The 16,000-nt window shown below is 43.5% G+C and overlaps 1 protein-coding gene across 8 annotated transcripts in view; it reads right to left on the bottom strand.

The window, feature by feature from the left end:
- VPS13D (vacuolar protein sorting 13 homolog D) overlaps positions 1 to 16,000 on the bottom strand; it is a 259,048-nt gene that overhangs the window by 84,674 nt on the left and 158,374 nt on the right. For 7 of the 8 annotated variants that reach the window (XM_040461642.1, XM_040461677.1, XM_040461651.1 and 4 more), the window contains 3 exons: positions 15,772 to 15,920; positions 4,675 to 4,809; positions 3,408 to 3,575 (listed from right to left, as the gene is read on the bottom strand). In XM_040461642.1, the coding sequence (XP_040317576.1) occupies positions 3,408 to 3,575; positions 4,675 to 4,809; positions 15,772 to 15,920 (452 nt within the window). Of the gene's footprint in view, positions 1 to 3,407; positions 3,576 to 4,674; positions 4,810 to 13,410; positions 13,584 to 15,771; positions 15,921 to 16,000 lie in introns of those variants that run through there. The other variant, XM_040461691.1, reaches the window with a different exon arrangement.

Genomic DNA, 16,000 nt, shown 5'->3' with positions numbered 1-16,000 from the left:
AAAAAAATAAAAAAAAATAAAAAACCTTAAAAAAATGCACGATTACTGCCACCTGGGGCTTCATACAGACTTGGGGGTGGGGGCTGCACTAAGGAGCATCCTGCCCTTTCTGCATGAGTTATATTCTCATGTGGACTTGCAGGCTTCAAAGACAGTTTTCCAGGGGAAGCAGAAGAATGAAGGAACAAATGAGACTTCCACAAATGAGGGAGAATAAAGAAAGGGCCCACCCAGTGCCCAGTGCTCAGTCGGTTAAGTTTCCGACTCTGGCTCAGGTCACGATCTCACAGTTTGTGAGTCTGAGCCCTACATCCGGCTCTCTGCTGTCCGTGCAGAGCCCACTTCGGATCCTCTGTCTCCCCCTCTCTCTGCCTCTCTCTCCAAAAACAAACATTAAAAAGAAAAGAAAAGAAAAAAAAGGGCCAGCCCCTCTCACCAGGATGTTACACAGATACTCTGGAGAAACCCATACAACGTCTCACCTGTGTGCGGAGGCCACAGGCAAGTTTCCAACTTCTTCATTGTCGTGCACGTTAACTACAGAGGGTTCATCCCTGCCAAACTGGCCCAGATGGAGTCTGATTCTCCCACTCTTTGTGCCTGAGACCCTCCTCCTCTGTAGACTGGAACACTTTGGCTTTCATTTCGGGGGCGTTAATGGTTCCCTGGTGGCTAACGTCTAAGCATTTTACGTTAATGCAAATGTAAGAGTCAAAGTGAGGACCCACTTCTCTTGTCCAGTCTATATTTTTCAGTTTTCATACCATCCTATCTCATTTTATCCTTACAGTGAGCCTGTGAAGTAGGTAGCTTCGGTTCCAGCTGAGGAAGGCCTCACAATAAACCAAAAGTGCATTTCTTTTTCAAATTAAAGCAGAGCCCAGGGGCACAAAAACAAAGAAAGTAATTATAAAACCAAGGAGGCTTTCTAGGTTAATTAGAATTTCATCAAATTAAATAAAACCTTGTAGCTGGTCATTTACAAGTGAATATTTAAGTGCATCTGTTTATACCACGTTGAGTAGCTAAAAGAACGCAGGGCAATCCACACCACCACTGTGATGCTTCGTGTCACCGGGGGGTGAGGGTCCAAGGTCCCAGTGAGAAACGGTTCAAGGCAGAAGTGGGCATGATCATTCAGACTCTAAACCTGAGTCTGTTTCCCAACCATGATTTAGAAAGAAATTGTGGTGTATATACACAACGGAGTACTACGTGGCAATGAGAAAGAACGAAATATGGCCCTTTGTAGCAACGTGGATGGAACTGGAAAGTGTGATGCTAAGTGAAATACGCCATAAAGAGAAAGACAGATACCATATGTTTTCACTCTTATGTGGATCCTAAGAAACTTAACAGAAACCCATGGAGGAGGGGAAGGGGAAAAAAAAAAGAGGTTAGAGTGGGAGAGAGCCAAAGCATAAGAGACTCTTCAAAACTGAGAACAAACTGAGGGTTGATGGGGGGGTGGGAAGGAGGGGAGGGTGGGCGATGGGCATTGAGGAGGGCACCTTTTGGGATGAGCACTGGGTGTTGTATGGAAACCAATTTGACAATAAATTTCATATATTGAGAAAAAAAAAAAAAAAAGCAAAGAAAGTCTCTCCTCCAGGGTGCCTGGGTGGCTCAGTCGGTTAGGCATCGACTCTTGATTTCAGCTCAGGTCATGATCTCACAGCACATGAGGCTGAGCCCCGCCTCGGGTTCTGCACTGATGGCACAGAGCCTGCTTGGGATATTCTCTCTCTCTCTCTCTCTCTCAATCTCTCCCTCTCAATCTCTCCCTCTCTTTTTCTGTACACCCCCATTCCCTGTTCACCCTCTCTCTCCCCCTCAAAATAAACATTAAAACAACAACAACGTCTCTCCTGCCTCTCTGTCACCCTTGCTATAAAAGTAACAGTACTATCTTGAACCACAAGCCAAACAGAACCTGTTTAGTAGAACTACCATACTAGACACTGATCTGAATAAAGAACTATCATCTCTAGAAAAGAGTTTAGAAAACAGGAATAAATTCCCAGCTCTCACACTGTTACCAAGATCACCATGCAGTACAAAGTGTTGTTCAACTCGCTTTCTCATCTGCCCCTCAAGACAGCCTCCTGTGTGGCAACATTAAAGCCTCTTTATGCTAAAGCCAGCTTTACGTCCTCGTGGCCCACGGCACAGGTGCACCTGCGATTTCACCACAACACACGTTCTACCGGAAACAAGCTGAGAGCACAGGTGCTTTCTCAGACCTGATTCCTTGAGGAAAAGGTCAGTCTCTAGGAGGACAGTCTGTGGGCTGACACGAAGGGAAGGGAAGCAGAGGCCTTCCGCATGTCGTCAAACAGCAGTTCCCCTCCAACGACCTTCCCCTTTCCCACCTTCACACGTAAAATCAGCTCCTGCCAAAAAATAAACTGCGGAATAACAAAACGTCCCCTAAACAAGGAGCCGGTGAACAAGTCAACCAGACAGAAGGATGCAGGAGGATTACACCACTGTGCTTCCTTCTGCTGCTCTGGAAGCCTGTTTTAGTTTGGACTTTATCCTGCAACCTGTGGGAAGTAACTGGTAGATTTTAGGCAGGAGAACTGCACCATCAAATTCTATTTTTGTTCTTAAAAAAATTTTTTTTAACATTTATTTATAAGGTTTTGAGAGACAGAGAGACAGAGCGTGAACGGGGGAGGGGCAGAGAGAGAGGGAGACACAGAATCTGAAACAGGCTCCAGGCTCCGAGCTGTCAGCACAGAGCCCGACGCAGGACTCGAACTCACAAACAGTGAGATCATGACCTGAGCCGAAGGTCACTTAAGTGACTGAGCCATCCAGGTACCTCATCAAATCCTATGTTTTAATTTTTAAGTTTATTTATTTTGAGAGAGAGAGAGAGAGAGAGAGAGAGAGAGAGAGAGAGAGAGAATAAGCACACAAGCAGAGGAGGGGCAGAGAGAGAGGAGGAGAAAGAATCCCAGGCAGGCTCCCTGTTGCCAGCACAGAGCCCGACACGGAGCTTGATCTCACGAACTGTGAGATCATGACCTGAGCCAAAACCAAGAAAGAGTCCAACACTTAAGTGACTGAGCAACCCAGGCGCCCCTCAAATCCTAGGCTTTAAAAAGCAAGTTCATTCTGGTGGCACCGTGCAGGCTGCGGTGGAGTCCAGGGGGTCAGGCGGCCAGTGCAGTGGCCCAGGGAAGAGACAACCGGAGCCCGGGAAGGCAGTGGTGATGGACAGAAGATGAGATACTGTAGACGGCTCAGCGGACCTGGTGCCCGGTCATCAGAGGGGAGGGGAGGCAGGTAACGAAGCAAAGGCCGTAACTTCTCACAGCTTATCGGCTATGGCAGGAATCACGGTAGCGCAGAGACCCCATGAGGTTAATGACGATGGAATTTCACCTTTAATTCCTTACCTTGGCAGCAGAGTTTGATACGCCATGTGTGACATTTCTGATAAGGCCCCCGACATTTCCATACTTTATCAGTCCAGTAACCCCTTCGGAAACATCATTCAACAGCCCCATGGGATTGCCGAGAAAGTCCACTGATCCCAGGATCCGAGCTGCCTGGCTGAGGAGTTCCTGTCAAATGGAGCAGAAAGAGAAGATGAAAACCAGCACCTGTTGATACTTGCAGGTAGAATGTCCCAAGCAAAAAGGTTAGAAATCGGTCTTGTCCCCCATTCTCATCAGCACCACAATGACCTCTGAATTCTCATCAACTGCAAGTTCCTAGGCTTTCATGAACTCCACCTAAGCTCTCCCAACGCATGTATCCCAGAGATTACTTCCAGGACTCAGAAATACACCTCGAAGCTATTCCGAAGAATAAATAAAAGCTCTCAAACAGGAAAGACTCTTTACAAACATGTGTTAGTATATACATCACATTCTGATGTTTCTACAAATAGGGAACTCAGCAGCAGCAGGGAGAGTTTTAGAAGGAAAATGAGGGGGGAGAGTATATTGGTAGCGCCCCCTATAATCGGCAGGGGGTGGTGCATAAAGAAGGCATGTTTCAGATCTAGCCAGCAACCCTCTACTTTCTGCCTCCAGGTTCCAGTGATATCTGCTCTGTCACTCTCCTTGCAGTTTAGTGAAAACATCACCAAGTAGGAAAGTTGAGGAAGGAAGCCAAGAAGGAAAGGAGGGACACGGGAGGGAGGAGGGAGAAAAGGGAGCAGGAATAGAATTTTAACTTAGACAGTTAATAAATTTGATATGATCTTGACCTATCTATCGAAGAATCTGGATAATAAATACGAAACAGAAAATGTCCAACTTGATAAAAAGAAAAATTGAAGTTCAACGCTAGGGCAGGATCTCACAGGCTCCAAGAACACTGATGTGGTTGTCAAAAGTTGCTCCATGTCCAGTAAATGGAGAGGTCACCATATTTTGTCACCATCAAAGCATCAATTAAACCCTTAAGAGTTGTTACGAATCCAGTGGAAGCCCCCGAGATCAGTTCTCTGAGGGACAAGACCAGCAGCTTGTAAATTAAATACACTGTTTGAGGATTTTCATGATGTGTATGGGCTTCGCGGGCTGTGACCTGACCCCTAACAGCAAATGTTTAACTGGGTTCTCGACAGTAATGTCTTAGTAACCAAAATTCCCAAACAACCAAAACAAACATTCTGCTTGTGCTCCAGCCACTAAGTATTTCTCCAAAGCTCACCTCCTGGAAATGTTTGAGGATATCATTGATGATGAACTCCTTGGTCTCATAGGGATGTACCCGAGTAAATGGATCCAGATTAATCACAGCATCCTCAAACCGAATCAGTGGAAATCCCAACGTGCTTTTTAAGGCCTAGTTAGGGAAGAAAGAAAATGACATACTTTAGCCATTTGATGGCCTTCCAGGGCACTATAATTTTGGATTCTGTGAAAACTACAAGTCATATCAATTTTCCAATGAGAGTCAAGGTTTTGATATTTATAAATAAGGATTTTCCCTGTAATTATAAAAGTAAAATATTAGGACAAAAAATATACATGTCACCCAAAGTAACATATATCACATAGAAATGAATATTCTTAGCTTCATACGGTGGCTTCTTATAGTCACCGTTAAGTTTGTGAGAGTCACTAGGTTGTTATATACAGCTGCAGTTGCTTAATTTTCATTGTTACACAGTATGCCAATATATAAATAAAACACAATTTATTAAACCATTGCTGTTGATGAACAGTTGTGCTGTTTCAAATTTTTGCTATTATGAACAATGCTGCTATGAACATTCATGGACACGTCTTTGGGAGCACATTTGTATGCATTTTTCTTGAATACACACCTGGGAGTGGAGCTGCTGTGTCACAAAGAATATACACGTTCGACCCTAGTATATACAGCACTGTCAAACAGCTGTCCCCAGCAGCTGAACTGGTTTATACTCCCTTCAGCAGCCTATGAAATTTCCTGTTATTCTACACCCTCATTGACACTTGGTATAGACAGCCTTTTAAAAGACAAATATTCTGACGGGTGTGTAACGGTATGTCAGTGTGTTTTGTTTTTTGTTTTTTTAGTTTTATATTACTTACTTACTTGAGAGAGAGAGAGAGACAGACACAGTGTGAGTGAGGGAGGGCCAGAGAGAGGGAGAGAGAGAATCCCAATAAGTCTCCAAGTTACCAGCACAGAGCCCAACATGGGGCTCGAACTCATGAAACCATGAGGTCATGACCTGAGCCAAAGTCAGACGCTTAACCCACTGAGCCACCCACGCACCCCTCTCAGTGTGGCTTTAATTTCCATTTTCCTGTTGAAGAATGCACCTTTTAACACACATATTGGCCATCTGGATATCCTTTTTTGTGAAGTGCCTACTCAAGTCTTTTGCTCATTTTTGTAGTGGGCTGTCTGTTTTTTTCTTATTGCTTTGTAGGAGTTTTTCTTATACATTCAGTATAGAAGCCCCCGGTGAATAGACGTATTACAATTTTCTTTTCCCATTCTGTGACTTATTATTCTTTGAAAGGTGTTCTTTGATGATCAGATATTTTTTTTTAAATTTTTTTTAACGTTTATTTATTTTTGAGACAGAGAGAGACAGAGCACGAACAGGGGAGGGTCAGAGAGAGGGAGACACAGAATCTGAAACAGGCTCCAGGCTCTGAGCTGTCAGCACAGAGCCTGACGCGGGGCTCGAATCACGGACCGCGAAATCATGACCTGAGCCGAAGTCGGCCGCTTAACCGACTGAGCCACCCAGGTGCCCCCAGATATTCTTTTTTAATGAAGTCCAATGTACCAATCTTTTCCTTTATGGTAAGGGTTTTCTGTTTCCTCAGTAAGAAATTATTATCTATACCAAGGTCATAAAGATATTCCCTGTGTGTACCTAAAAAAATTTTATTGCTTAACTTTTCACATTTACATCTATAATCTACTTGGACTTGATTTTTTTTATATGGTGTGAAGCAGAAATCAAGATCCATTTTTTTTCCAGATGGATATCTACTTGCCTAAGTAATATTTACTGAAATGATCACCCTCTCTCCTACTGCAGTACCGTGTAAACTTTGTCACAAGGTGACTAGCCATATTTACGTATCTGTTTCTCAATTCTGTTTCATTTTGTCCTGCCTTCTGCCAATACCACCCTGTCTTAATTACTATACTTTTGTAATGAGTTTTGAAATCTGAGAGTATAAGCTCTCCAACTTTGTTTTTAGGATCATCTTGGTTATTCTTTGCACTTTTCATTTCCAAATAAATTTTAGAATCAGCTTGTCAATCTGCCATAAAAAGTTGTTAAATTTTTCATTAAGATCTTACTGAATCTATAGATCAATTTGAGAAGAAAAGACAGCTTCACAGTATGGAGTCTTCCAGTGTATTAATGTGGTATGTCCCCTTATCTATTTAGTTCACTTTTCTCTTAATAACATTCCATTGTTTTCCATAAAGAGGTCTTGCATATAACCTTTGCTGGATTTACTCCTAGGTATCTGTGATAGATTAAAAATGGCCAGGGGCACCTGGCTGGCTCAGTTGGTAGAGCGTACATAACTCTTGATCTCAGGGTTGTAAGTTCTAGCCCCACACTGGGTATAGAGATTACTTTAAAAATGGCCATATATTCTTTACATCTTGTAACAGTAGTGGAGACGACTTCATTTGCATTGACCTTGTAAGTTGCTTCAGTCCATAAGATGCAGCAGAGGTAACACTGTGTGACCTCTGAGCCCAGGCTTCAAGAGACCTTGGGAGTTTCTGCTCCGCCCTTTTGATACTTCCACCACGTGAAGAAGCTGAGAGACCATGTGGAAGGAGGTTCTGTTGACAGCCAAGACCTAACACCTAACACATAAGTAAGGTCATCGTATACGAGTCCGTCTCAGCTGACTGCCAGATGAGTAACCACAGGTCAGTCCAGCAGAAGCCAGCATTCAACAGAGTCCAGCCCACAGAATTGTGAATAAAATGACTGTTTTAAACCACTAAGTTTTGGGGTGGCTGGTTACACAGCAATAAATAATGATACTGGATTTGATGTTTTCTTAACAATGCTGTAAATTACATCCTTCAAAATTTTCCTTCCCTCTATAATCGTTGCTGACATTGTACACCATCTCCAGTGACCTTCCTAAATTATCCATTCAGTTAACAACTTCTCTGCGCATTCTTTTAGATTTTCTAGGTACATATTTATGCTCTCTGCAAATAATAAAATTTTCATTTTCCTGTCCAGTTCTTATGCCTTTTATTTCTTCTTTAATCTTTCTAGACTTATTGCACTGGCTACAATCTCCAGCAAGACACTGAAGAGTAGGGATAATGAGCACCTTCCCTGCTTTCAGTATCTCACCATTGAGTATGTTTGCTGTAGCTTTTTTATACATATACTTTATCAGATTCAGGCAGTTCCCTTCTATTTTTTGCTTGCTGAGTTCTTATCATAAATAGATGTTGAATTCTGTCAAAAGGCTTTTGTGCGACTATTGAGATAATACTTTCTCTTCTTTTATTTTGTCAATGTGGTAAATTACATGATTTATTTGAAAATGTTAAACCACACTTACATTCCTGGAATAAACCCAATTTAGTTATATTTTTTCTTATTCATTGCTGTATTTGCTTTGTTAATATTTTGTTCAGATTTCTTCCATGTTCATGAAAAAAATTCTAGTCTATAATTTTCCTTTGTTATTTATTTTCAAAATATAAATTATAGTTTTCTAGTAAACTTCTCAGACACAGATACAGTTACTCTTTAATATTGTGTGTTTGATAATGCCAATGTCTGGTTTCTCTGTGGGTCTGCTTCTAGTGTCTGTTTTTAAAATGAAAACTTTCGGGGCACCTGGGTGGTGCGTCCAGCTTCGGCTCAGGTCATGATCTCACAGTTTGTGAGTTTGAGCCCGGTGTTGGGCTCTGCGCTGACAGCTCAGAGCCTGGAGCCCGTTTCAGATTCTGTGTCTCCCTCTCTCTCTGCCCCTCCCCTGCTTGTGCTCTGTCTCTCTCTCAAAAATAAATAAAATGTAGGGGTGCCTGGGTGGCGCAGTCAGTTAAGCGTCCAACTTCAGCCAGGTCACGATCTCGCGGTCTGTGAGTTCGAGCCCCGCGTCGGGCTCTGGGCTGATGGCTCAGAGGCTGGAGCCTGTTTCCAATTCTGTGTCTCCCTCTCTCTCTGCCCCTCCCCCGTTCATGCTCTGTCTCTCTCTGTCCCAAAAATAAATAAACGTTGGAAAAAAAAAAAAAAACTTTTAAAAATAAAATGTAAAAAAAAAAAAAAATTAAAATTAAAACTTTCACAGACTTTGCATGAGTCTTTAGTTTCTAGTAGGCGGTTAAGAGGCTTCATCCAATCAAGATTTGGGCTTTCTCAAGGCTGGATTTCAGTCTTTGTAACTCTTGGTCTATTTCAGTCTTTCTAAGGCCTGGGATAGTTTCAGGCCAGTTGTCTCAACTGACAACCAATTCTGTTCCTCCTCTTTTACTCTCCCTAGCACCAGAAAACTGCTAAAAGGTCTACTTAGTTTTCCCACCTCTCAACTGTTACTTCTTGCCCGGCTTCTCTCAGACTAGGTTACCTAGAGACTGGCACCTGCCTCAAGACATACAGCAGCTCAGACCGCCAGGGTCTCTATTCTGCCTGTCCCTTCTCTCTAAGATACTAGTGCAACAGTTACCAGCTTAGTATCTATCTAGTGTTTGCTATGTCAGTCCCATGAGACCACCAAAAGCCTTACTCAGACTCTCTGCCTTTTGGCAGCTGCTTTCTGCTTGACTTCTCTGCCTTTCAACACATACCAGTTACACATTCGAACTATCTCAAGAGTAAAGGCAGAGTAAATGGTGGGCTCACTTATCAAGTTTCCTTCCTCACATAAATCTTGGACTCTCAAGTCCTAGATATCTTGGTAGCTTTCCATTACTTTCAAGCAGACTTTTGGGTTTTTTTTTTTTTTCTATCGAGCTTTTCTTGTAATTCTTGGCTAATCTTGGTTTGCTATAAGCCAGTTAACAATTTCCAGATTTGGTCTATTTTCCAATTGCATATTTTTATTTTATTTATTTTTTATTTGAGAGAGAGAGAGAGTGAACAGGGAAAGGAGGGGAGAGAGAGAGAGAAAGAGAGAGAGAGAGAGAGAGAGAGAGAGAGAGAGAGAGAATTTCAAGCAGGCTTCATGCCCAGCATGGAGCCTGATGCAGGGCTCAATCCCATGACCCTAGGATCATAACCTGAGCCGAAATCAAGAGTCGGGGGCGCTCAACTGAACGAACCACCCAGGTGCCCCACCATACTTTATTTTAACAAGATTGGGGAGGAGGGGCTCCTGGGTGGCTCAGTCAGTTAAGCATCCGACTCTTGATTTCGGCTCAGATCGTGATCTCACGGTTCATGAGACTGAGCCCCATATCAGGCTCTGTGCTGACAGCATGGAGTCTGCTTGGAATTCTCTCCCTCCCACTCTCTGCTCCTCCCCTGCTCACTCTCCCTTTCTTTCAAAATAAGTAAACATTAAAAAAAAAAAAAAAAAAACTTTAACAAGATTGATATTGCAAGGATTTTAGAGAGTATGCGAAATACTCCTCTTTGAATGTGAAAACACTTTTTTAAATTTTTTTTTTTTTTTTTTGAAGGAGAGAGAGAGAGAGAGAGAGAGAGACAGAGACAGAGCATGAGCGGGGGAGGAGCAGAGAGAGAGGGAGACACAGGATCCGAAGCAGCTTCCAGGCTCTGAGCTGTCGCACAGAGCCTGATGCGGGGCTCGAACCCACAAACTGTGAGATCATGACCTGAGCCGAAGCCAGACGCTCAACCGACTGAGCCACCCAGGCGCCCCTGAAAACACTTCTTCATGCTAATAATGTTAGTAACTCTCTGATCCACATTGAATCTTTCCTTATATACAGTGTAAATAATCCATCTGATTTTCTATTTTTCCATATGGCTATCTAGTTGGTCTAACAGCACTTACTAAAACATCTATATATTGCCCCACTAAATTAAATGTCTTTACAGTAACACCTCATGTGTAATTTAATGAACCTTCTATTTTCTCCTTTATTTTTTCATCTTTTAGCAAGTATTTTCAGAGGCTGCCTTAGATTCTTTTGGGACAAGAACATGTTTAATTGAAATGAAATCATGTAACTGAAGAAAATACAGAAGAAACTGCTTAACACCATAGAATGGGGAAACTTTTTTGGGACTCCAGACATATATTCAAAAAGGTCAAAGACTGGTGGATTTGACAACATAAAAATCAAAAGCTTTTATAGGATTAAAAAAGAACCCATATATACATCAAAAGTAAAGCAAAAAGACAAATGAAAAAATGAAGGGAAAAACCTGCAACTTACATCAAAGACAAAACTTACATGAAGAGCTTCTACAATTACAGGTGATTAAAGACCAGTAATAGGATTTAAAAAGTGGGCAAAGTGATAAACGGCAGAAAAGACTGGTTCTCAGAGGAAAAGGATGGGTCAGAAGTAGAGGAGAAGAAAGCTGTGACGAAGACAAAGAAACAAACAGAAGATAAGAGGAGAACCAGAAAGGAATGGGGAGGCCCGCGATCCCAAATACGGCAGAGGACCCTACAGACATGAGGTCGGAAAAAAGGCCCCCCGATCTGGGGTCTCGGGAAGTCACGAGAAACCTCCCACTACATAATGTGAGAACAAAACTTTTTAGAGATTAAGAGCGCTCTTAGGTTAATTCAGCCGAACCCTCTCATTTTTTTAAATAAATAAAGCCGGAGAAATGTTAAGTAGATGACCCAAACTCGTGCAGTTAGTTATTAGGAGATTTTCGACTTGCACGTGCTCATTGGCACAAAAGTAACCACCTGGTAGGTGGAAAGCATGAAGATCGGAATGGAGGATTACGTTGTTTCTCTTGAAAAACGCTCTGCTGTTCATTCACGAGTGCTTCACCCATCCACGTGCTGGTGACAGAGAAACTGAGGCCCAGCGGGCTTAATGGCTTTGCTTAGAGCCCCACGATAAATCTGCCGGGAAAGGTGGGGACATCGGTTCGGCAGTTTGTTTTGCCAATCCAACCCTGAACGTTACTCTCGTCTCAGAGAAGAGGAAGTGAGATCCAAACAAAGGCTTAAGGCAAAAGCTTTTTTACCCCAACTTCCTCATCGTAACCAAATACTGAAGAAGAGGTACCATTCGGAGTAGCAAAGACTTTGAAACCTCCACCAAGTTGTCAAAACCCTCACGAGAGACACCATCCCCTTTCTGAATGGCTGATGTGCTTTGTCTGAACCAAGGAAATATCTGGCCCTTTGGTAAAACTCTTTACCTCGTCATTTATGCCTTGGGGCCTCCACATTGGAAAGAGCGGAGAGATGCAGCCTTTGGTACGAATTATCCTGCCACCTTCAGGTTGTTCCGGTCAAAGTAAAAGAGATGAGAGGGAAAGAGCCAAACAGGGCTCTTCCCCGCAGTGACCGACCAATCAAGTACAGTAGTATACAAAGCTGATGCTTATTTACTTAAGGAGCAGACAGTTTCCTGTTATAAAACGGATTTTGGAGAAAGCAACGTGTGCGCAGAAGTTCCCGATAAAACTAGGACACTGTCCATTCCTACCTCCTCCAGACGAAAACCGCTGAAGTCTTCCAGAAACTTTACAGAGTCAAAAGAAGAAATACCTGTCCATATGCCATAAGGTCTCGGATCACAAGCCAGTCCCTGGCCCACGTCCTTCCCTTTCTTAGTTTATCCTGCACTAAACAAAACTGTCTGGAATTCATTCTTTAAAGGTTTATTTATGGTACATAGAGACTGTTTATGTGAAGCAGGGTATTTGCCCATTTCCCTCCCGGGACAGTGTTTAAAACTACAGGGATATCTCCCTCTCTGGCACTTTCTGAAATACAATTAACAATACTGGATCTTTTTTCCTTTTAACAAATCTGGTTTTTATTTAGGGAGGGGAGGAAAAAAGTAAAGGGTCTGAAGTTTCCCAACAAATTATTTCAAGCCTTTGAGAAGACAGTTTTAGGCTTTTTAAATAGTGTCTTTGTTTGAAATTCCCCCTCACCCCCACCCTCTTGCTCTCTGACCATTAAAATGTGGGTTTTCTTCCAAACTAGATTGCTCAATTAAAGCCCTTCTTTTGTAATACCCCAATGCTCTAAATGGGAAACGGACTGCATGCTGGAGGCCACCTCGTGAAACCTTTTAAAGGCTCCTGGCTTCTTTTGATCTTGAAAAAAACCAAAGTACATATGAACTACCTGGCGTTTTCGATATTACTCTGCTACCCTCTAACACACACGCTTGGGAGTATAATGGCGAGGGGGGTGGAAGGGAGGAATGTGTGTGCACTTGTGAAATGGAACTATTATCTCCCCCTTCTCCCATCACGGAGAAAGGAATCCAATCGAGACAGCAGATGGGAAACTGCTCCGAGTCCTTCTCAACAGACACTATATCTGGCAATAATGTACCCTCAGCATAAACCTGAAGAGGCTTCCCCGTGAGATTTCTGACAGCCTCACTCCTGGCCTGGAGTCAAGAGAATCAAGATAATTATTCCTTCAATACCAAAGACATGGTTACCTTTTAGTCAGACTCTTGTGATTCCCATTCTGGGACAGCACTCCGTTCCCTAAGTACATACTTTAAGCAGTACATATTCATCTCCAAGAGCATATGGCTCTTCCCAAGAGCTACTAATAAGGGGATATTACTGTGTTAGGAAACTCTCTGAATAAATGACATTATTTTATGAGTCCCTGACTCCACCAGGAGAACTCGAGACACAGTAAAACGGTGACTCCCACAGGCTGAGAATTTAACTCTGAAGCCCCAATTCCTTGACACCCTGCCTGAGACACGGATGTGCCCCCAACACGGGGGCCCCCCCCCCCCGCCCCACACCTCAGGACAGGGCCGCTCCGCTCAACTTCTTTAACAATCGCTTGAAAACACCTTCCAACGGATCCGCAGAACAGTGCCGAACGAAACATTCAACTTAACCGGTTCCCAGTTCGTCGTGGAGCATACACGCAGGCACGGAGACCATGTGACTGGGGGTCTGGAGCTACTTCAGCTGTAAGAAGCCATATTGCATTTGGCAGTCTGGGGGAAAGTTCTCTGCTGGGAGCAATCTGAAAGGAATAGTTAGGTGTCTGTGTTTCTAAGGAAGAGGATTTAAAAAACAAGAAGTCCTTCACTCTCAGGAAATGCTTAACATTGGTTTGTTGGGCGAGTGCCAGGTGCTCTGAGGGAATATACACTTTATCAAACAAACCCATTCCAAAGGGTCACATAAGTCAAGTGGATACTTGGGGATATTAGCAAGATAGTGGTTTTCCCATGGATTTTCCCCCCACTCGCATGCTAATTGTAAGTATCTTCAGTCTCCTGGGAAACATGAAATTAAAGCCAATCAAGCAGACAGGAGAGTCCGCTGGAAAGGGCACACTGCGCTGTTCTCGCCACGGCGGCAAACAATCCCCGCGACTCTGGTCCTGCCCAGCACGCTCCCAACGGCTCACGCCCGGCTCGCCGCGGGACTGAAGCAGTCACCCTCACCCTACCAAGTATGATCTGGCGTCGACCAGACTATACTGTCTCGTTACCTATATGTCTATTTTAGAAGTTGTGTGTTGGCAGACTGCATCCCATGAGGCCCACACATGTGTTTTGTTAGGCCCGCAAGGTTTTTAAAGAAAACAACTCAAATCAGCTGCCAACATTTCAAAACCAGGAGATTCCACATAAAAATCCAGATTTCCGGCTTCACTTTAAAAATCTGAAGCTCCGGCAACACTGGGTTCACATTACCCTATGACAGCAACGGGCTGGAGCTGAGCCAAGGCTGCCCCCTCAGACGAAGCGGGCACGCCCCGCGTGCAATGGTCCCCACCATACCGCTTCACTTAATACATTGCTGCCATAGTCCCCGTAGGCATCTGAATTTACGACTCCAAGTTGATTCCTTATTGTTCAGGTCTATAGCTATTCCTACTCAGAAGAGAGACCATCATGTGGCATCTCAAAGAAGGCAGCATGGGGCAGTGGAGATGTCCTCGGCTGGTGGTTAGTGGCGAGATGAGTGCCTTGATAACCGTCTGCGAGGGCAACGAAGGAAAGAACCAGAAGCAATGGGGTCAAGCTGCAGCGAGGCAGATTTAGACGCAATCTAAGCGAAGACCTAACAACCACCCGGGTCCTACTTCTGTTCCCATTACATCTACCTCCACAGGCTTGAGTAGAAGCACGCGCTGAACTCCAACATCCTTGTTCACTGAGCAGGAGGATAGCTGAAGACTCTTACAGCTCTAAAATTCCCTGAGGCCCCAGGCACCCGGGTGGCTCAGTTGGTTAAGCATCCAACTTCGGCTCAGGTCATGATCTCATAGCTCGTGGGTTCGAGCCCCACATTGGGCTCTGTGCTGACAGCTCAGAGCCAGCAGCCCGCTTCAGATTCTGTGTCTCCCTCTCTCTGCCCCTCCACTGCCCACCTGCACCCCCCCAATCTCTCTCTCAAAAAAAAAAAAAAAACACTAAAAAATTTTTTTGTTTAATTTTCTCAGGCCTTACGTTCTGGAGGGGCATCTAGATAGCATATTGCATAGTACAGCACAGTATAAACTTTACAGTCGCATAGACTTGGATTTAAATCCCATCCCCATCCCTCAAAGTAGATCACATTGCAGCAAACAAAGATGAAATTCGGGGTCTCTCTGTCAAATGCATATCAGGATGATCTGCAGGAGTGTCACATTCAGATATGGTGGTAGGCAAGGCCACATCTCAGTGGTATGCAGTTGAGTGTGTTTCTGGAAGGTGGTAGATGTTTCTTGTATCAACCCTTCACAAAGAGGTGCATACTCAGGAGGAGAGAACTAGGAGGACAGGCAGGCAGGGCTCTGGCACAAAAGGAAGATACTATCTTGGTTGTGGCTTTTCTCCTGAATCTGGGAGTGGCCCCAGGAAAGTAGGTTCTTGTTCATTGAGGTAACGCCAAGAGCTAAACAGATGGCAGATGGGTTTTATGTCATTCTCTGTTCACTCACGTTACTCCTCAATCTTTAGCAAAGGCATACTTAAACATAAAAAAACAAGCCGCATATACGTATACATACTATACATACACATATGTATATACAGTATACATACATACATACATATACATACCTATACATACATATACACGTCAAACCTTCAAAACGGGAAACCTGGAAAAATATCTGCTACAAATGATGATACTAGACAGAAAAGGCCAATAGTAAACACATTCATTCTTTTCCAGGGAAAGTCATTTTATAACTTACCCAGGTATCAGCTCACCTTAAGATCCAATGGAAGCTTGTTGGAGGTGAACACACTCAGCTTGATCTGGGGAATGCTGATTTTGAGATTTTCAAAGTAATATCGAATTGGTGTTCCACCTTGCTCAGCAGTCTTTTCATGGAGGTTTTCATCATACTTTTCCACCTCTGGTACAAAGTAAAACGGTGAATTAAAACAAAACAAAACAAAACAAAACAAAACAAAACAAAACAAAACAAAACAAAAC

Source organism: Herpailurus yagouaroundi, unplaced genomic scaffold (assembly GCF_014898765.1).
Source record: "Herpailurus yagouaroundi ecotype Mexico unplaced genomic scaffold, PumYag 77, whole genome shotgun sequence".
In the NCBI taxonomy this organism is placed as follows: Eukaryota; Metazoa; Chordata; class Mammalia; order Carnivora; family Felidae; genus Herpailurus; species Herpailurus yagouaroundi.
The sequence above is the reverse complement of the archived record's forward strand: the minus strand, read 5'-3'. Positions and strand labels throughout refer to the sequence as shown.